General features: G+C 38.2%; 2 protein-coding genes across 3 annotated transcripts; both read right to left on the reverse strand.

The window, feature by feature from the left end:
• Positions 1-1,155: 1,155 nt before the first annotated feature.
• On the reverse strand, positions 1,156-12,609 carry LOC102082086 (poly [ADP-ribose] polymerase 14). Its single transcript, XM_019353374.2, has 14 exons — positions 12,311-12,609; positions 12,097-12,221; positions 8,845-10,359; positions 8,524-8,760; positions 8,052-8,276; positions 7,847-7,901; positions 7,539-7,685; positions 6,781-6,843; positions 6,520-6,696; positions 6,243-6,419; positions 5,517-6,131; positions 4,315-4,451; positions 2,879-3,059; positions 1,156-2,497 (listed from the first exon to the last, which is right to left on the reverse strand). The coding sequence occupies exons 1-14, from the start codon at positions 12,480-12,482 to the stop codon at positions 2,205-2,207; spliced, it is 4,119 nt and encodes a 1,372-aa protein (XP_019208919.1). The 5' UTR covers positions 12,483-12,609; the 3' UTR covers positions 1,156-2,204.
• Positions 12,610-13,718: 1,109 nt separating this feature from the next.
• Positions 13,719-21,603, reverse strand: LOC100707456 (uncharacterized). 2 transcript variants are annotated; one of them, XM_003447585.5, is made up of 9 exons: positions 21,331-21,603; positions 19,658-19,733; positions 18,609-18,637; positions 17,280-18,397; positions 17,136-17,187; positions 16,007-16,555; positions 15,408-15,544; positions 15,144-15,324; positions 13,719-14,662 (listed from the first exon to the last, which is right to left on the reverse strand). In XM_003447585.5, exons 4-9 carry the CDS (start codon positions 18,288-18,290, stop codon positions 14,379-14,381), a joined length of 2,214 nt encoding a protein of 737 aa, XP_003447633.1. In that variant the 5' UTR covers positions 18,291-18,397; positions 18,609-18,637; positions 19,658-19,733; positions 21,331-21,603; the 3' UTR covers positions 13,719-14,378. The 2 variants fall into 2 exon arrangements, with proteins under 2 accessions (XP_003447633.1, XP_005453190.1); XM_005453133.4 differs by having other exon boundaries at positions 21,096-21,603.
• Positions 21,604-21,661: the final 58 nt, after the last annotated feature.

Consider the following 21,661-nt stretch of genomic DNA (forward strand, 5'->3'; position numbering starts at 1 on the left):
GCTTGCTGCAACATGTTTTCGGAGTCAAAGTCAAAGTAAATTTTATTGTCATCTCTGCTATATACAGTACAGTATATAGAGAACTGGAGACGACGAGGCTCCAGTTCCATTCAGTGCAAAAGAACAACAATAAATAGGGAGAGTAAGAATAAATATACACTTTCAGACTGAGGTAAGGGGAGTAAATATACACTTTGAAGTGAAAAAGGTTAATAACAGTGTAAAATTTACATTACATTACATCTGCATTTAGATAGTAACATAAGGTTAAAGTGCTTGTATGCCAACTCCTTTTTGCACAGTTTGCACAAAACCACACTTTTATCAAGGCTTCCGCCTGCCAGTCTTTTGAAATTAAATTTGCCTTCGACCAGTCCCAGCAACGCGCTTTACTCTGATTCTGGGGGTGTCCAAAACCATGGGCTGCATCCTCCTGAGGACGCATTTGTAGGCCGATTACGTCACAGCCAGGCGACGAAGGCTGTCCAAAACCATAGACTCCTCCAAATGCAGCAGACAAATGCGTCCTCCTTTTCCCCAGATTTGGAGGATGAGTCTGGTGTATCCTTTGTGGCCCACCATATCCCAGAATTCATAGCGCGGCCCAGCCATTCCAGTTTCCAATAATGGCAGCAGCTACTTAGTTTTAATATTACTCTTATTACGCTTTCTGGGTCACAAAATAAACTTTTAATATATTTTCAGGCGAGAATGTAGCTGTGTAATCTTCAAATATCTGCTCGTCTGGTACCCACCAGCTCGATAGCTAGCCGGGAGCTCGAGGGTCACTAGAGCCGGCGAGAACGGCACATCATTTTCAGATCACCGCGGTCTTCGCTACTCAGGTAAAACGTAATATATAAGTCACTTAGATTACCTAAAAATGTTACTGTTTAGCTTTTTCAGTGTTTTATTTGTTTGTGAGTAAATCGGTTTGGCTGAGATTAAAGTTATTAGATTAGATTAGATTAAATAAAACTTTATTAATCCCCCGGGTGGGTTCCTCCTTAGTTTTCACACAGCTGAAACGAAGAAAACTGAATAAAAAGAAGTGTGAGATGGTCAAGAATTTACTCCAGTGCCTTGTTATATTTTAGATAGCAAGGAGCAGACGGCTGAGTTTATTAAACTCCACCGAGACAGCAGTGACGCAAATCTGAAGGCCAGACTGTCCAATTTCACAGCCGTTTACTTCCGGCCTACCAGACCTTCTAAGGACCCAGCCCACGTAGACCGCGAAGGCCGGGTCCTCAGGAGGATGCAGCCTATGGTTTTGAGCACGCCATCTTTGTAGCTCTGATGTGTGCATCAGTGTAATCGGTATACCAGGAAATTGTGCATCGACAAAATTTCCTGTTTGATTGGAATGCAAAGTGCGTTTAAGTGCGTTATTTTTTTCGAATTAATTAATCGCAATTAACAAGGAACTGACCTGCCAGCCCATTGTTCCTTCATTGGTGCTAGTTTCAGTCATTATGCAAATGCACTGTTTATAAGGGTTGGGGAAACCTGAAGTCAGCTGAGACTGAAGAAGCTATCCAAATGAACAGAATCAACTTTTTGGGATTAACTTACCTGGATGATTGAGCATGCATCAAGATGTTTGCATAATGCTACCAAAATTCAATTAAAATTATACAGTTTCTATTTGAATGTTGATCACCCACCTCCTCTAATTTTTCTTTGTACTAAAAAAGGACCAGACAAGCATACAGTAAATCTTGTGAAGATGTAAGATACAAATATCAATCAAATAAAAGATTAAAAACTGCATAATTGTGTGACATGCCTTTAGTGTGTATGTACTGTATGTATGTATGTACATACATGTCATATTTCTTCATATTCCATATACTTCATATATAAGCAGCTTCTGTTGGCATAATTCTTACAGCTTTCAGAACTAGATATCCTTTAACACTGAAGAAATAAACTCGTGCTTGCATTAAATATAATTGCTTGTAGTATGAAAAGTGCATTATCTTCTTGTAAGCGAAACCTACCACATAGGTACCCAACAGTGTTTTGTGTGCAAAACTTTCTTAAATATTTAGTGTAAACTATGATAAAGTTTCTGGGTCCTTTACAAATGTAACTTTTCCACACACTTCCAGTTACTACATACAGATTTATGTAGTTTAATATTGTTCTTTTTGGATTTTTTCAGAAACCTTCATTTTTTCACAGCAGAAAATACTTTTCCCTTAATCTCCTTTGAATGTGATGAGGTAGTCGGGGTATGCTTGGTTGTCATGGAAAACAATATACATGGTAGGGTTATCAATTTTGTCCACTGCGCTATCGAAGCGGTTGTGAGGTTGCTGGCTGTGTCGGAGTGGAAGCACCTTCATGGTAGCTTGGCCCTGAGTGAAGACGCCTGTGAGGACTCGGGCGACGAACATTAACTGAGAACCATCAGCAGCTGGCTTGGAGTAGGTGGGGTGGGCTGAGTAGCTGGCATTTACAGCAAAGTAGGTCCCATGACCGTATACAGTTGCTGAATGTAGGAAGAAAAAAAAAGGAAATTACTAATAGGTCATCATAGATAACACATGGTGACTTCCAACATATATTACGTAAGTATTGTAAGTCTTTCATTTAATATCCTAAGAGTTCTGTTTGTGTCTATAAATGATGGTTAAATACAACCACATTCAAGACTATAAAATACTTGGAGCAGTCTGCAAATGATCAATCTGTCACCACATAACGGTGGACCAATATAGACACAATGTTAGAGTGATCAGAGCTGTAAAGACTTACATGTATATGTAAAACCCTGGTGTATAGGAGGTAATAATTTCTAAGACAAAGTCAACACTAGTGATTCGTTTTGAAGCAACAGAAAAATGTTGTCTTGTTCAGCAACAATTATCACCGTTTTGCCCAGCAAAACTCCTGTTGAATCCAGTTGTCATGATGGAGTGGCAGTTTTCCTGAGTCGTCCCGTGGTACAGAAGTTTCTCCGCTGCTCCTCCCTCGTGTGCGTTCTTATCAGAAATGTGCTTCTTCTGGGCTTCATAGGCGCGCCGCAGGTGAACGTTCTGCAAACGTTCAATCTGACAAGAGAGACCGAAACCAAATGATCACAGAGATGCCAAAAACAATGCAGTGTGGATATTAAGTACACCTGATGGCTTAGTTCATGTCTTTATCGTGGTAACCATAAACTGAGGCATGTGTTTCAGGTATGAGAAGTTTAGATTACAGCAGTGAATAATTAATGACTTTCTTACTGCAAAACTGAAAACTTTAGAAACTTAAAACTTAAAAACACTTTACAAACATGATATTTCTCAGGTAGGGTTTGGAGTTTGAATTTTTCATAGCATTTCTGAGCAAATATATTGACATCGGTTCAATGGACCACAGAGATATGGTGGACAGAAACTGCAAATATCCAACATAGATAGATAGATAGATAGATAGATAGATAGATAGATAAAATAAAATAAAATGTATTTATTTTTTTTAATGTGGCAATTAATTTGTTGATACAATGTGACTGATTTCTGTTTTCTTTAATTTCCTGTATTTCTCTTTTTTCATTTTGATTTTAATATATACATTTACTAAATTAATGAATTAAATTCAATCATGTTTTACATGTGGACACAAAAGGATCAAATAAAATGAAATAAAATCACTTTTACTGTTGTTATGTGCAGGTACACTGGTACAGACCCTGCGAGTTAAATTCTTGTGTGCAAGCTTCATAAGCAACAGAGGTGTGCAAAATACAATAACATAAGAACAAAGAGAAATATAAGAATGGGAATCTGAGAATTATAAGAATAAATATATGTACAAATATAAGAATGTATGCGCATTACTCAATATGTATACCAAATATGTATATATACATATATGTGTGTGTGTATACATATATATACAATTAAATAAAGTAAAATATACAAAATTTACAGAGGTTAGCAGGAGAGCAGGTATGTGATGATCCTGCAGTTGCCCCGGGTAACAGGACATTCTTTCTTCATATAGTAAAAAGAAATTCCAATGGAAAAATATTTTTTACATTTTTTAGATAAAAAAAAAAAGAAATAACTTTTTGTTACACCTTTTATGTTACCAAAATATGTAATTAATGACCACATGCACTGCTGATATAAAGTCTGGTGCACTTAATACAATCCCTGAATGTTAACATGTATCATGATAGCTGACCAGTTAAGCAGACCACATTACAGCCAGTAATGCTCAGCAGTTTGCACTGTAACCCCACAATATACTTTTTCAGCTTGTATGCATGTACTTGTGTATATATGTACTTGTACTTGTGCAGGAAAAGCCACCCACCTTCATCACAGTTTTGGGGACAGTTCGTTTGAAAGCCTCCTTCACTGTGTGATACTCTGCAGAGGAAGTCTCCAGTGAAACCACCTTCATAGTCTCATTGGCAGCCATGGGGTCCCAGTACAGAGGGAAAGTAAAGTCTGAAAAAGACAACATGTTTGTTATATTTTATTTAGTCAGGTAATGACGCAACAAATGTAGTATACACAAGAGAAGACACAGAACCAACTTATTTTTTTTTTTTTTTTTTGTGTAGGATGGTGCATGAAAAAAACAAAAACATAACGTGTAAGTGTAGGCTTGGACACAGGGTTTTGGCTTTTGTAGGACACTTAAGTTTTTCTCTAACTGTGTATTCTTGTTTGTTCTTGTTTTTTCCTCCTGTTCCAAAGTTTTTTTTTGGTTCATTCTGTGTTTTGGTTTTGGCATAGGACTTAGCTTAGCTCCTTAGTCGTCTGAATTTCCTGTTTTCCATGACTTTAGTGCTTGCTTGCTTCAACTGATGATAAGTTTGTTAATGCCCTTTTCTATTCCCATTCTGTTCCTTCAGCTGTGTCTCTATGTTTATCTTGTGTCTCTCTGTCAAGTTTTCATGTTGTGAGTCTGTCATCTCTTACTTCCTGTTTTACTTTGGTGGTCTTTCGTCTCTTGCGCTTTGTGTACAGTTCTTTCCTCTGTCTCATCAATCTTCCCTTGCCCTTTATTGCATTCTCTCTCAGCTCTTTTCCTCTTTGCCTTGTGTTTTCTAAGAAGTTTTTTTCCTCCTCTGTTTCTTTGTATTTTTAAGAGCTTAGCAATAAAGCTGTCATTGAATTTTACACATTGTCTTAGATGTTTTAAAATTGGGATTTGGTTCAATCCAGCCACATATCAGTCTTAACACTGTTTGTTATATTGGTGCCCTTCTGACACCAATCTAACACTCCTTTGCAATGCAATTTGAAATCAGCAGATAAGGAGACACTTTGATATTTTTAATATTGATATTTCGACATTTCCTGTTTCAAAACTGTTTAGTGTTACTGTCGTTCATAGTGACTTTTGCAACTATTTTTACTACAAGTACATTTTTTATAGGTTTTTAGTATAATTATTTCTTTCAAAACCTTAACATTTGTTTATTTAACTTTATGTTACTCTCAAGCATCAAACTCCAGTATCAGTCGGGCTCATTTTTGTAACATCTCTGAGAACTATCTTCTCACCTGGAAGATTCTCAAGTCGTTTCAGCTTTGTCGTCCGTCTGCTCAGTGGTCGTGTGGCCACCATTGCCTGTAGATCAACCTCCCATATAAGTCCCTGTGCATCTGTTATTCCTTCTGTTAATTCGTTTTTTTCCAATTGGTGATTAGCTGATTTGGGGAGTCTTTCCCAGTTACCATTATTTGCCAGGATGCACCAAACCACTTTGTTGTAAACATCCTCCTCCTCCCTCACTCTCACCTCTCTAGTGAGGGTCATGTACTGACACTGACTCATTTTCTGCATCACCCAGGTGACCCCGTCTTTTAGCCCGCTCACTGTTAGGGTGCCAGACTGATCAGTTTGCATGAATAGACCTTCAGACTCCACCAGCTCCTTCAGCTCCATCATATCATCCTGGTTGAGGAAATCCAGTTCCTCCTTTGAGAAGGTTTTACTGGAGCACTGCGTCTGATATTGATGCTTCAGCTTTCCCATGGCATCGTCAATGTCCGTTTTGGAAAGACCCAGGAACGTGAAGACAGACTGCTGACTTGCAGAGCTGATTTGGAGACTGCTGAGGTATGCACTCACAGAAGGAGCAGACTGTTGTTGCTGTTGTTGTTCTTGAAATGACACTGGAAGGTGGATCAAACAAATCAGTAAAATAATTTTTAATCTGCTTTTATTTTAAAATTCACTACACTAAATAACCAGACAAGATGGCACTTTGTGAATAATTCTATCACCTCTGTTGATGACAGCTGGGGAATACATCTGCATCGCTTCCTCTTTAAAAGCCAAGAAGACATCGATCTTAATCAAGACCAGGCGGATGTCGGTGAGGCTGTTCATTGATGATGTAGAAGACTTGATCCCTTGAAGAATAGTTCCTGCCACAACAGCAGGGTCCAACTCGCCAGCACCTGGAAAAACACCACTTGCATTTAGGTGTGTGTGTGTGTGTGTGTGTGTGTGTGTGTGTGTAGCACAACAAATTCTTAGAATGTCAAACAAAATACTTACCAGCACAAATGGCCGGAATTGCCACAGAGCTGTATTTATACCATTCACAATAGCAAATGATATCGCACACAAGTTGTTCAATAAGGGCTTCATCTCTTTGTCCACATACATGAAAAATAGCTTTACAGGGGAAGTTTCCAGACTGGGTCACATAAATTTCTCCTCGGTCCACTTTTGCTGCACAGAAAGTGACACAGGAAGCATGAGTGAGAGTCAGATAAGTAAGATGAGAAAATAAATAACTGCTTCTCTTTTTCTCACCTGCTTTCAGTTCAGTTTCCACTTGCGGTCCAGCTACAGTTAAGATGTCTTTGCATACCCCATCTTAGAAGGAGAAGAAAAAGAATAAAAAATTAATGAATAATTAAATCTGGACCTAGTAACAACCTTAGATGTATTTTTACATCAGTTTCATTGCAATCCATTAAATAGCTGTGGACAAATCTCAATCAATTTCAACTACTCTGAGACACTGATGCAAGTAGTGTAATATCAGATATTCTACCCATTTGATTTCTTAGTTTTGATTCCTCTGACAGTGACTCAACCCACATGATCTGTTTCTATTTCCCAATCAATCCACAAGTATTTATAAGAAATGCTGCTGAATTTGCCTGATTTCCACTTGCACAAAAAATGTGAAACTACAACCATGATAGGTACGAGATATAAAATACTAAATGTAAAATAGTAGTTAGTTTTGCAGCCACATGCACATTAAATGTAAAGTATAAGTAACTGACATTTATTGTGTAAATGTCAATGTAATTACTTACATTGTGGGACCATGACTACTTGTGCTCATTTTTGCCAGTTCATAAGTATATGCCAAATGAAAACTTCAATCTACAAAGATTACATTCAAATATACATCACCATTTCTGAGCAAATATTCATAAATAGCTGTCAGCCTTTGCCATCCATAGAGAGCTATGCTACCATTGTGGTTAAAAATAACTTTACAGTTACAGCATGAGCATCCTGCTCACTACGCCTTCCTGCCTTTGTGTTTCACCTACCAAGGTTAAAATTTTGGAAGTCTGTTGTGTTCACCACAGCATCTGTAGTCTCATTAGTGATGTCACCAAACACGACATGTAGTTTAACCCCTCTTCCCAGTATCATGACAATGTCATCTAGGTCACTGGTGAGGGACCTGAAGATTGCTGAGATGAAGAACACCACATATTAGATTTTGTCTGAAATGTATTCTGATACTGAGGGTGCTGATGAAGATGGTAAAATATAACACTGGCTGAATGCTTTTTATCTGCTCACTATGCATTAATCTCACATAATGAAGACAGTATGAGTAGTGCTAGTGTACCTTGGCCTCCCTGGTTCATATTTAAGCTGAGCTGTTTGTAGACATCATGGTAGCACTGTCGATAAAAACACAGAATAACATGATAAATAACTGATGCATGGTCAGGACAGCCCTGTTTTTGTTTTTAAAAGTGCTTTATAAATAAAGTGATATAGTATGATATGCATGTTACATATCAGATCAGGACATATTGATTGACACTGACCGCCTCAGAATCAGGGTAGCCAGGTTTAATGACAATGTGGATGTTTGTAAGAGAGCCAGAGGACGCAGATAATCCAAACTGGTGAATGATGTCGGTCAATACTTGAATAGCTTCTCTCAGCGGGTATTTTAAAATAACACCTGGCCCAATGATCGGAATGGCCACTGAACCCAAATTCAGCTGTACACAAAGCTCCAGACATCTCTTCAGACCGTTACCAAGAGCCTGCAAATCAAAAGTTACATATTTTTAAACTATGTTACAGTTAGATTTCGTTCTATACATCCTTGCTTGGAGTTTGTGCCATATAACATCAAGTTATTCCAAACTTTCAACTTTATACAGAAATTGTACTTTATTTAATTTCATAAAACTTTACCAATCCCAAAGGAAATTCATTCATGTACTTCTAAAGGTAAATTAATTTGATCTTTTCCATCACTATAAGTATTATGAAAGTCCTTAATTTTACCTGAACACTCTTTCCTCTTACTCCATCCCAAGGCAAGCACTCAATGAAGAAAATCTTGGAGCAGCCCAGAGATGGAGGTGCATCAACCAGCTGAACATCACCAGGGGTGAGGGCACAACTGGCTAAGACTGAATCAAACTTTAACTTTAATACATTCCCAGCTTTGGCCAACAAACTCTTGCCAATATTTGTAGAAGTCAGCTGCTTGTTGAGCATGGGGACCACCAGAACATTTGCCTGCAGAATTAATATTGAATAAAATGATTACTGATATTTTATTTGGGGTTATAGGAAGATAGAATTAAATGGAAATAATCAAACCTGTTCATTTTCTAAACTGCTGAGTTTGATCTTCAGGTTTGTTCTGTTGATTGCAGAGTTTCCAACTGTGCTGTACATGCTGCTGCTGTAGCTGAGAGATCTAGATGTATCGCCGAGTCTGCTGGTGTTTCGTGGTCTTTGCACATTTGGGGTGGCTGCAGTTTGCTTCTCTCGGATAATTACGTGACAGGAACCCTCTATCAGCTCTTTAGTCACTTTACCCTCTTCCTGGAAGTACTGCTGAGCCCCTGGTCCATCTAGAGTCAACGTGTCTACTATCAGACTGTCTAGAGTTGATGTTAGGGCCTCCTTGGCCTCCTGAACATGACATCGAGGACCAGACACAAACACACAAGGATTTGGAAAATGTGAGGCTTGTAAGGTCACCTTGGTCTGCTTCACGCCAATCAAGTCTAGGATTTTATCAAAACAGTTGACAATGTCATGATGAAGCAGATTGATGGTTTCTTGAGTTGAAACTTGATTCATCTGGAAGTCATGAAGAACTTCATTGAGCTTGGCCAAGTCTTCACTGTAGCCCACCAGTCGGACTTTGGTCGTTGAGGTTCCACTGGCACCTGGCATGTAGCTGACGTCCACTCTGAGCTCTCTACTGTTTGCCTCGTTCTTGGCTTTCGTCAGAATTTCTTTCAACCTGTTAAGATCTATTGCACCCTGCAGCTGTACAGTGGTCACTTTAAAGTCTCTCATTACTGCTGCCTCAGCTTCATTCAGAGCATCAGAGGACAAACTGGACAGAACCAGATCTGAACCCACCTCAAAGAAAACAGGGTTTCTGAGTCTCTGCTGGAAGCGAGTTTGGTATTTTGGGATGGCATCACTGGTCTTCATGAAGGTTAGCAGAGCTGTAGGGAACTTAACTCTCTTCTCTTTTACGTTCTTAATCAGTTCATCCAGTTTTGCAGCTCCTGACTGCACCTCTTTGTCAGGGCCCTCCAAAGTGATCATGGCACTACCTCTGATGATTGTAACCTCTGGACAATTAGCACGCATTTCTCGATTGAACTCTTCTTTTATGAGCTTGAAGTTCTTCTCCACAATTGGCACTTCCTTTTTGGCGGGTAGGCTTTTTTCCAGAATTGCAATCTTCTCCTTCATGGCATCAGCCTCTCCCACAACCACTGCATAGCCACTCTCTGTGTAAACTTTGATATCATCTGTCTTAAAGGCCGAGTCCTGCAGTACCATTTTCACTTGTTTTGGCTCAAGCACATGAAAACAGTTGTAGCTCTCGGTGAGCTGGACGAAGACCCAATCCACTTGACACTCCCATTTCTCTGCAGCACCACCAAAACCTCCTCCTGGCTCCTTGTCAACCTCCCCTCTAACCAAAACCTCCTCTTCATCGAAATTTAGCTCCACTGTGCAGCCGATTGACGACAGCTGTTTTTCAAAAAATTTGTATGCTTTAGAGTTGTCTCTCAGGAAATACAGCAGGAAAACATCTATCCTGAAAGTCTTCTCAAGACCCTTTATGTTTGGGTTTGTTGAGCTCTAAAAGAAGGAAAGAAATCAAAGAAATCTGTGAGTTTATGCTATAAGATAGACTACTTATCATTAACAATTGGAGTGTACCACATAGGCCTGGGCAGTAAGTCAAAAATAAATCATAACCCTCATTCAAAACCTCTAATTGACGTTATCTTTGCCATATCATGTATTTTATTTCTTTTCTCTTTACACTTATTAATACTTCACCCATTATGTACTATCTCTGCTATGTCCAGTCTGTGGCATCCATGACAACCATCATAGAGGAAACTTGAAACACCAATCCCAATGCCAAATAAAAATACCGTATCCGTTGTTTGGACAGATACTTGACTTTAGTAAACACAACATCAATAAAAAAGAAGAAAACTATGAGAAAATACCAAAAATATCTCAGCTTTAGTGGTTCAGCATATTTACAGCACAAACCTAGTTTGTGTGTCATTGCGTTAAATTAATCGTGATTTTCATTTAACGTCATATCGCGCAGCCCTAGCACCTCAACATCCATCCAACATCCAAACACCATTTTAATCACCACCTCTTAAGAGAAAAGAGACATGTATAAGTATTTGTTTCCTAAATAAACTTGTTTCACAACAAACTGGATTTCACAGCAGTTGCCAGTGGTACAGATTCATACAGTCCTATGTAGATAAAAACATATTGAATTAACATTTCTGTTAATATGTTTTTGTTTTTCTTTGTTATGTCTGACAATGACACTGTCTTATAACAGAAATACACTACAACCCTGTTTCTAAAACAGTTAGGCTATTGTGTAAAATGTAAATGAAAGCAGAATGAAATAATTTGTGAATCATTTAAAACATGATGTTGAGGGGGTTTTTTTTTTTTTATCTGTGTGCTAGTTTAGTGGCCAGACTGCTTCGAGCTGATAGGAAAGAAAAAGTAACTCAAATAACAACTCCTTACAATCAAAAACTAACAGCAAAGATTTAAAACAGTACTGAAGTCTTACTTGGTACTATCAAGGTGTACCAAATAGTAAAGTGTCCCATGAGTGTATCACCATCTTGCTTGTTGTCACCCATGTTTTGAAAAGCATTATCTTTGATGGTATGGAGTGACATACATGACATGGGTTACTTGCTTGTCTACAAAGGCTTTAATGCAAAATAGTATATAAAGTATTTGTATCTGTATCTGCATGCTGTGCTATCCACATGATGTATTTTTCAGGGAAGGGCTTCCTTATTTAAACAACACTAAACTACACTTTGTATTTTAAACTTTGTATCAAAAGCGAGACTCATAAGTTAAAGAAGCCTGAGAACTGTCAGCCACTGAAAACATCTGAGGCATAATAATAACGATGAATAACAAAGATGGCACAGCAAAAGTGGAGCAAACATATACTTCCATAACTAAAGTGGCTGGTGTGTCCATTGCCCAAATGTTGTAAGAAGAGGAAGTGATACAAAACTGACATTCTTCTAAAACAACAAACACATTCTGTAAATTTGTCCCTGACATCAAATTTAATCATCGTGTAGTTTTTAAAAGAAAGAGTTTTACTATTTAGAATGTATTCTTTGCAGTACTTACAATGTGTTTTAAATATTGTAAAATCATCTGTTTTTGTCAATATTGTCCTCAGCAGTCCAACTTTCCCTGGAGGCTAACTCCTCTAAAACTGGTTTCGCCACATTATTCGGCTCTGACACTCACTTTTTTACTGTAACCAAAAGTCATGTTTGAAAGAGCAGTGAACTGTACCAGTGATTGGCTTGTTGATGGCTGGTCAGAGGTCTGTGGTGAACTTGTCCGGCTCACGGTCAGCCGCACTTCTCCACTCGGAAGAGTGATGGTGTGAAACTTCCTCTGCAAAACTCTCTCTTGATCTAAAGCCACCATAAACAGAGTCACTGAAACAGCCTGCAATTAAACACAAATCTAAAAAAATTATTTTACAAATAACCGACTGTCCTACCTTCTTTTTCCTTGAAACAGATTTTATAAATGCTTCCTCCGAGTTTTTCTACATTTCCGCAGTCGCCACCCCCGGAGTCTCGCCTTTTCTGAAAGTATCTCCTCACTTTCTCCTTCTCTCTGTCTGTAAAGTCAGTGGCTTCAAAAAACAGTGGATACGGATATTCATCCATTATATCTGCAATTCTACACTAACATGAGAACTTTAATCCCGTCTAAAACTTGGTTGTGCCACTCTGTGAGTGCCCGTTTTTGTTTCAGTTTCACTTTTCAAGTATCACATCCTCATACTTACACTCGTACACCCAGCAATGCAAAAAGTCCTCATTTAATTCTCAGGGGCTTTTCTCGGCTCACCTACCTGCTCTGCAGGTACTTTACAAGGTGTTTCAGCTGTCAGAGTATAACTCTAAATCATATTTATGTCTTAACATGGTTTTGAGAAAGACATTTTATCAGTAATTATGTGAGGTCTGTCATTAACTCAAGCTTTAAAACATCAAAGAGAATTCTACAGATATGACTTTTACTAAGAAGTAGGTAAATAAGCTCAGGAGATTTGTGGCAGTGACTGATTCATGTGATGAGGCCCTTTATGGACAGATGGCATGCAGTGAAAAATAGCATACATTACATTGATTCTTTAAACAATGGAGAAGTGGCATCAGTTTGTGAAGATCAAATTGCTGAACAAATTATATAAATATGTTATATTTTTCATTCTCAAAGAGTTTATTTTAAGACTAAACAGTATATGTTAAAATTCACAGGGCAAAAAAAGCATTATTGATTTAATACATTTTAAAAACACTTGTAAATTTTCATAAAGCTACAGCTACTAAACAAACTCCAAATCCTTTATTATTCACTGCTGAGTAAATTAAACATCTTTCACTTTAGGGTGAAACACTAAAGTTACTTTTGTGCTCTTATAAGTCATCAGTTACAGATTTGTCTTGGTCTTCCACAGTGTTCTTCCACATTCTCACATGTAGTTTCAAGTGGTAATCTACAAATATCTAAAGCTCAGAATCCAAACTTTAGAGTTCAATTGAAGTAAGCTTAGTTTATTATGCATGAACAAATAATGACATGGTTTTTCAACATATGGTTTGAATAACCTTGTTGAAATGCTCATATTTTAGGTGTAAATTGACAGAAAGACCAGAGACCTGACATAAATTATACTTTGAACTGTCTCGACATCAACAGTGATCTGTGTCTCTTTAAATATGTCCTTCCCATTCAAAGGTGCTTCAGCAGCCCCGCCTACAAGGGGTGGGAAAATCCAGACTGCGCTGTGGCAGAAGTAGTAGCACAAAGTTACACTTGTGCTGTCATGAGCAGCCAGTTTTCTTTAAATTTAAGTACAGGAATTTAAACACAGAGACTTTTGAAGATGGATTTATTTGCTGTTTAATATTGTGTGGTTGAGCAACTAATTACTTATCCAGTTTTTCAAGAGAGTGACTATTTCATTGGCTCTTCAGTTAATAGTGAGTTGTATAAGAAGATAAGAAGAATAACAATAAGAAGATTCCTTTTATCAGGAGAGCCAAAATGTTGTTCAACACAAAACAGCAGAGCAAGCTGCTGTCTGCACTCACTGTTCAATTCAATTTAATTCAATTCAATTCAGTTCAATAATATTCAGTTTTATTCATATATAACACCAAATCACAAAAGTCGACACTTCACATCATAAAATAAAGACAATAATAATACAGATATAAAGAGAAACACCCAAACATCAGACAGCCCCCTATGAGCAAGTACTGACAGTGCTGACCGAGAGTGGGAAGGAAAAACTAAAGCGTAACTAAAGGAGGATTGAGGGTTATCGGCACTAAACATGTGCTTTATCAAAAATTGAAGTTTTAAGCCTAATTTAATCTTAACCCACACTACTTTTAAATATCCCAAGAACCAAAAGTAGTCTGAGAGCAAAGTGCACTATAGAGGTGATAAGGTACTATGAGTTCTTTAACATAAGATGGGGCAGATTACTGATGGTAATGCTGTGTTGAAAATGTATTAGTTGTATAGGAAATGTTCCCCATGATGAAGCACTAACAGAAGGTAATGAGGTAATCTGGATAAGCCTGGTTATCATTGAAAATAATAAACATGCTTGGGTTTGCTATTTGGTCCACCAAACTGTCATAACGGTCATCGGGCTGATTGGTGCGAGGCGGAGGCACCTTCATGCTGCTGTTACCCTGAGTGTAGACACCAGTGAGGACTTGGGCCACAAATACTCTCTGAGAACCATCAGCAGCTGGCACTGAATAGCCGGGGTTGGCTGAATAGCTGGCACTGACAGCAAAGTAGGTCCCCTGACCATATACAGTTGCTGAAAACAGAAAATAAAGTACAGACATTTAAAGTTTTGGAATTATCAGACATGTATATTACTTCTCGGGTTAGGCGTCTTTTTTATGTTTGAAAGATTCAAAGATCTTGTTAGGTGGTTTAAAAAACACAACACAATCCTCTGAAAATGGTCAGGTACAAGGACTGTAAATTTGTGAAAAAGCAGCCAATGTCCAAAAAGGTCTGGAAAACTATTGTATAGGCCACCCTAAATATTACAAGAAAAAATGGCTGCTTGGAAGCAAAATATAAAAAACATGAAGGGTAGGTCAAAACCTTTGCACAGCACTGTAATTTTCTGTATTAGGAAATAAAGAATATATTAGATTATCAACAAAATAAAGCAACAGTGACATCAAATGTTATAGTATTATTATAGGATATTTTCTATGCACTGGTGTTCTATAAACAGAATCAGGTGATCATACTGATTAAAGTTGATTGGATCAAAGGATAATTACCATGTTTCCCAGAAAAACTCCTGTCGAATCCATTTTTTATGATGGACTCACAGGTGTCCTGACTCGTCCCATGATATAGAAGCCTTTCACCTGCTCCCCCGTCCTGTCTGTTCTTTTCAGAAAGCTTCTTCTTTTGCACTTCATAGTTTTGCTGCAAATGGACATTCTGCAAGCGTTCAATCTATCACAAAAGAACAAAATGTTCAGCTGTTCAAGTTTCCTTTTCAACACAGTTAACTTAGATTTCTGGTAAAAACCACTCACTTTCAAAATAGTCTTCTGAACTGTTTGCGTGAAGGCCGCCTTTACTTTGAGGTATTCTGAAGAGGAAGGCTCCAATGGAACCGCTTTCCTATTTTCACCACTAGCCATATTGTCCCAGTACAAAGGAAGAGTAAAGTCTGGAAAAAGTTAGACCAGTTAACCAAAGAAGATAAAAAAGGTTTTTAAAATTATTGTTTCCAAAGACAAACGAATCAAGACAAAATCCATACTGTAACTGTCATAAATCCTGAGTGCAGCGCAATCAGACAATCTCACAGAAGGCTTCCAGAAAAGGTAAAAAACGAAGGCTTATATTTTGTACACTACATAAACTGACCATACGGAGTAACAAAGGGCTTGCTTTGCTCACATGAACACTTTTTAAAATAGTGATCAGGGAAATTAACATGAACTTTAAAAATAAAGAAATGCATAGACAAAAGGAAATCATGATTAAAAATATGTCAAGGAGCTCTAGCTCAGATCATAAATCCCAATAAAGTATTTCATCACCACTCTCTACATAATGTTTGTAAGTCTTTTGACATTTAAGATGTGCTAATTAAGACTCGACAGCTTTTCCAGACCACTCTTCTCACCTGGGCGATTCTCCAGTCGTTTTAGCTTGGTTTTTCTAGCAAACCGACTTCTGGCTTCCATCTTCTGCAGATCCACGCTCCACATGTTTCCGTGTGTGTCCACTATCTCTTTCTTGATATCATGCTCTAGGTTATAATTATCTGTTTTGGGGAGCCTTTCCCAGCTACCATCAAATCCCAGGATGCACCACGCCACACAAGGGTACAAATTATCCTCCTCCCTAACTCTGACTTCTCTCCGTAGACGAGCAGCAGCATGAAGCATCTGTATCAGCTCGGTGACCCCATCTTTTAACCCGCTGACTACCAAGCCTCCATCTCCACTCTGGTCCTGCTGTACATGCAAACCCTGCGTCTCCACTAGCTTCTGCAGATCCTTTATTTCATCCTGGGTGAAGTCTGCCAACTCCTCCTTTGTGATTTTTTTTGTGGAGCAGTGAGCCTGGTACAAATCTTTTACCTTCTTCATTGCATCATGGACACTCTTTTTACCAAGGCCCAGGAACAGGAAGACGGACCGCTGATGAGTAGTACAGAGGACACTTAGGTCTGCGTTAAAACAAGTCAAGCACTGATAGGTTATAAAAACACATCAACAAGATTCTGATAAATAGGAACTTGATGTTAACATTCAACAAACTACTTGTGTTACAACAGAAGGAAACATCTGCATTATTTGGTGTTTAAATATATATATATGTAAAAAACATCTACTGAGAAACTATAACTGAATAGTCTTCATGAACTTGTCCTTGAATAGTTCCCCTTTTCAATTACATCTATGCATTTTAAGAGTTTTATGCTGGCCTGTTTGTATACCTCCCTCATTTTTAACTCCTAGCCAGTTTTTGAACTTTGTATTTGTCCCTTTTTGTTAGTCTCGTGTATAATTTCTAAATAAAAAGCTATACTCAAGCAAACTTGGACTGCCTCTTTGTTCTGCTGTTAGGTCACTGGCTCTTTTAGTCAGTTTGTTTTGCTGATAGCACTTTGCATCTTTATTTTGACTGTTGAGCTTCTGCAGATTACAGTATTTATACTTTTACTTATCTAAATAACCTTTATGCTTCCATTTGTTTTGTGCTTTACATCTACCTTAGTTTACTTAACTCAATAGCTGTTGGTATACCTTGGTTTTCCCGTTTCATGCTCAAGTTGTTTTTGTAGGAGTCACCGTAAACCTGCAAATACAAATGCATGCAGTAAACACCATCTTTTTTATGACATGTGTTGTTATCAAACTGTTAATAGAATAAAATAGAAATAATCTAACCTGTTGAACCAAACTGCTAACATCAACATATGGGATTGTTGTGGTTGCCAGAGTCCTCCTGGACCTTCCAGTAATCAAAGTTTGGGGTGTGATAGTAACAGTGTTGCTGGCATATGCTTTTGTGCTCACATTTGGGGTGACTACAGTTCGCTTTTCTTGGATGATGACACAACAGGAGTTCTCTACCAGCTCTTTACTCACTTTACCCTCAGTCTTGAAGTACCGCTGAGCCCCTGCTCCATCCAGAGCCAAAGTTTCTATTGTCAGACTGGTTAGAGCTGACATTAGGGCCTGTTTGGCCTCCTGAACCTGGCATCGGGGTCCAGATACAGACACATGTGGATTTGGAACATATGAGGCTCTTAAAGGAACCTTGGTCTGTTTCATGGCAGTCAGGTCTAAGATTTTATGAAAACAGTCAACCATTTCAGGATGGGGGAGAGTGATTTTTTCTTGAGTTGTGACTTGATTTGTCTGGAAGTCATGAAGAACATCAGTGAGCTTCCTCACATTTTCACTGTAGCCCACCAGTCTTACTTTGGTTGCGGCAGATCCATTAGATCCTGGGACAAAGCTGATATCCACTTTGAGCTCATGAGCGTTTTCTTTGTTCTTGGCTTCCATCAGGACTTCTTTCATTCTGTCAAGATCTGGAGGTACCGCTGCACTTCCCTGCAGCTTCACAATCTCCACACTCAGATCGTTCACCACAGCTGCCAGAGCCTCATCCAGGTCAGCAGAGGACAAACTGGACAGAACCAGATCTGATCCCACTTCTATGAAAACAGGATGTCTAAAGTTTTGAAAGAGAGTCTGGTACTTGGAGATGGCATGGCTGGATTTGATAAAAGTCCTTAAATCTGCTGGGAGCTTGACTCTCTTTTCTAACGTTTGCTTAATCAGTTCCTCATATTTAGTAGCTCCTAGCTGCTCCTCCTCGTCACTGCTTTCCAAGAACATTGTGTTCCTTTTCCCTCTCATAGTTGGAGCCTCTAGCCAGTGAGTGCACATTACTCATTGGCTAGTAATGGCACATTGGCTAGTAATTGGCACATTACTCAATAAAACTCTTCTTCCAATTTGAACTGCTTCCCCTTCAAGATGTTTTTAGTAAAAATCTGGTGGAAAAAAGTACCTGATTTTAGTAATGTAATATACAAAGAATCAATGTACATTACTGTACATCTGTCAAAAACTCAGAGAAACAAAATATGAGAAACAAAGACTTTTTGTCAGTGTCACTGTGCTGTTATCATGCAAGTGTCTAGATTACTTTAAATATATCAACATGCATTACAAAATTTAAATTAAATTTACACTGTTGGTTACCTGTGACTGATGGGTGGCTGGTGGTTGATCTGCGGATTTAATATTTTGAAGAAAATTAGTCTGACGTTTAGTTTGATCAGTCTCTTTACACGGAAGTGTGTTTGGTTTTGCATTTCCTCTTTATAAAGGAAGTGCAAAACCAAACAACCCTCCCCTTTTGTAGAGTGGAAACAAGTCCAAATTAAGGCTAGACTGAAACTGCAATGCACTTTGCTGACTGTGGTACTGGCAGTGACTGGTTTTATACACAAACCCTGAAATGAGCTGTTTTAGTAATGTGTAGGCAGCACAGTCCAGTTTCAGCTGCTGTGTTTAGTGCTAAATGTTAATTGTTTGCTTAGGTTTGCTAATGCTCACAGTATGCAACAACAGACATATTTACCATCAGCAAATCACTGACCACATTGGGAGGGGTGCTTGCATTGCAGTGGACTGTAGTGTAATCAGATGTCCCACTTTATGTTGAAATACACAGCATTTTCGAATGGCTAGTTTTTAAAGGGTAACCCAGCAGGATAGACACGTTTCTCAAATTTAGCTTTTATCCAGTGAGTGAACTAGCAGAAAAAAATGCAAGTGTAGTCATAGTAAAACCTTGGTAACTACTGCTGTATTTTTCATTATTGCATGGTGTAGATTATGAAGTGACAAAGCATAGTCAGATTTTTGCCAGTTATGAATCCAGTGGACGGATTCCTGCTGAAACCCAAAAATGATTATTGGCCAGAACAGCACCTGAATGAGAATCGTTAAAACATGAGAATCATTGTAAGTAAATGATATATTAGCTGAAATAGCTTCCTTTTATCTTTATTGTACTTATTCATTGAGGTAATTAGAGAAATGGCATATACATAAAATATATTTATCCTTCACACAGTAAATGGCTAATGTCTGACATATACTTTTCTGTTTTTAAACGACCTCTCAGCATTAGTTTCATGTTCTCCATTTGTCCAACATAAACATAGACCTAGATTTAGTTTGTTGGCCTCTTATCACCCAGTTTTTACACATTTACACAATTATAGCACACTGGGATTCCTTACCTTCTTTTCCACTAATTCCATAATCCAATCCCTCAGAAGGCCATCTTCTTGTTTTGATGTTTTCTCTCCCTTTGGTCTGATTATAAAGAAAAATAACAGCATTTTACCTACAATACTGAATGTTTTATGTAAGTAGTCTATATCTTACATCTCCATAGACCACATTCCTAAGAAAACATTAATCTCTGAGGTGATTCTTTTCTGTTTCGCTTTCCTGTAAGTCCCTGTAAGCTCCATTCGCATGTCATAATCACAGACACACCTAGATATGAAAATAGGTCACTGTCGGTTTCATATGGTAAATTTCCTTGTTTGTCCTGCCGGTAAGATACCATTAAGGGAACTTGCTTGCTCAGAAGTATCTTTGTTACAAGCAATAATGTAGCTGGTGTTGGTTTCACCTTGTCTGTCCATCTATGTGTGTCTGAGTAAAATGTGCTTGTGGAGAAATCTACTGTTGAGGAAATTACCAGACAGATATTAAATGCTTCATTTCAAACACTGACATGACAATAGAAACTCTGATTTTGAAGGGGCAAGGTCTTACTTATAGTACCAAGTAGTCATGAATAAATGCTGTACTTGTATCAGTTTGCCTGTAAAAGTTCTCAGTGATTTAGGTCACAGTAGCTTTGAGTGCTTGGAAAGAAGGCAGCTGGACTTCGTTTTGGTTCATGAAGAAGTTTTACATAAAAAATATGCTCTTCAATGAGCAGTCACAGTTATATATAATGTTTTACAAGCAATTTGAAGTATGCTTATTAATCAGTCCATTGTTTATTAGCTTTCAAAGTAATTGCACATTAAATAGTCATCAGTAGCCGAGCCAGATCACTAACAAAAATGTACATATAATTTAAGAGAACACAGGAAATTAAGTTTATTACGTGCCATTTTCATTGTAAATATTGATCATAAGGGAAAATAGGCAGTGAAGTGCTCAGTAAAGCCGAGCTGATGTGATCAAATACCCTGTGCTGCTGTTTCACCAGGGTTGGCAGCAGACCGTATAAAGTGGATAAACAACTAACACTGACAGGCCGGCGTTCGACTCAAGTCACTTTGTTTTCCATTTTAAAAAAGAACAAAAACAATGCTTGGTTAGTTCAGAGCTTCTAGGTCATAGAGTAGTTAATTCGGCTTATTACATCTTAATATAATTCTAAAAACTATGTCAATCTTGAAACTACTAAACCCTGTTGCACACAGCACACAAGAATAAACAGTTAAACTTAACTGGTCCTGATCCCCACAGCTAAGAAAACTATATCAGCTTACACATAATATTTTAACAGTATGTGATACCTAAAAAACAAACAAAACAGAAACTACAAGATCTGTTAAGATACAACAGTGAAGACAAACAATAAACCTGAACAGAACAACGCAAATATTAATATGAACAAATTTTGCCAAATTTTACAACATACTGAAGTACCTTTTTGCAGTAGAGGTAGCACTGTGAAATTACTACTCAGTTATAATGTTAAACTTCTGCCTTCATCTGCTTGCATGGTTGTATTACTCCAGTTGTTGTCACAATTAGACCTGCTGTGTTTAATCCGTTTAAATCGAACTCGGGTTGATTTCCCTCGTTGGTACGGTTCGTTTGTGCAGGTGTGAACAGTAATCGTACTCGGGTGTGGACCAAAACGATTCCTATGTAGCCTTACTCTGACTGGCGGTCTCGGTACGGTTCCAACTGAACTCCAGAGCGGTTCGTTTATGGTGTGAACGTGATCCGAACCAACTAACAGGTGTTTGTTACAAGTTTGAACTAAAAAATGAAACTCCTCTAGCCGTGTAGACTTCTCACTTCTAAATCCATGGAGTTGCTGTTGATGTACAAAGATCGTTACAAAATAGCAAGCTAGGTGTGAAATGAACGTAAATTCTCCTTTTAGTCACACAGCACCTTCTTCCTGTATTCACTTTTGTTGCCCGCCCCCTTGACACATCTGGCCAATGAGCTGACGTGCTCATTCTCACGTGCTTTGTAGTGAA

The sequence above is a fragment of the Oreochromis niloticus genome, linkage group LG3 (assembly GCF_001858045.2).
Source record: "Oreochromis niloticus isolate F11D_XX linkage group LG3, O_niloticus_UMD_NMBU, whole genome shotgun sequence".
Taxonomy (NCBI): domain Eukaryota; kingdom Metazoa; phylum Chordata; class Actinopteri; order Cichliformes; family Cichlidae; genus Oreochromis; species Oreochromis niloticus.

Coding starts and splice junctions, on each gene's coding strand:
- LOC102082086 (XM_019353374.2), bottom strand. CDS start 12,482: ATGGATGAATATCCGTATCCACTGTTTTTTGAAGCCACTGACTTTACA. Junction 6,697..6,780: donor GGAAACTGAACTGAAAGCAG/GTGAGAAAAAGA, acceptor CTTTCTGTGCAG/CAAAAGTGGACCGAGGAGAA. Junction 3,060..4,314: donor TCCCCAAAACTGTGATGAAG/GTGGGTGGCTTT, acceptor CTCTCTTGTCAG/ATTGAACGTTTGCAGAACGT.
- LOC100707456 (XM_003447585.5), bottom strand. CDS start 18,290: ATGTGCACTCACTGGCTAGAGGCTCCAACTATGAGAGGGAAAAGGAAC. Junction 15,545..16,006: donor ACGACTGGAGAATCGCCCAG/GTGAGAAGAGTG, acceptor AACTTTTTCCAG/ACTTTACTCTTCCTTTGTAC. Junction 15,325..15,407: donor TTCAGAAGACTATTTTGAAA/GTGAGTGGTTTT, acceptor CTTTTGTGATAG/ATTGAACGCTTGCAGAATGT.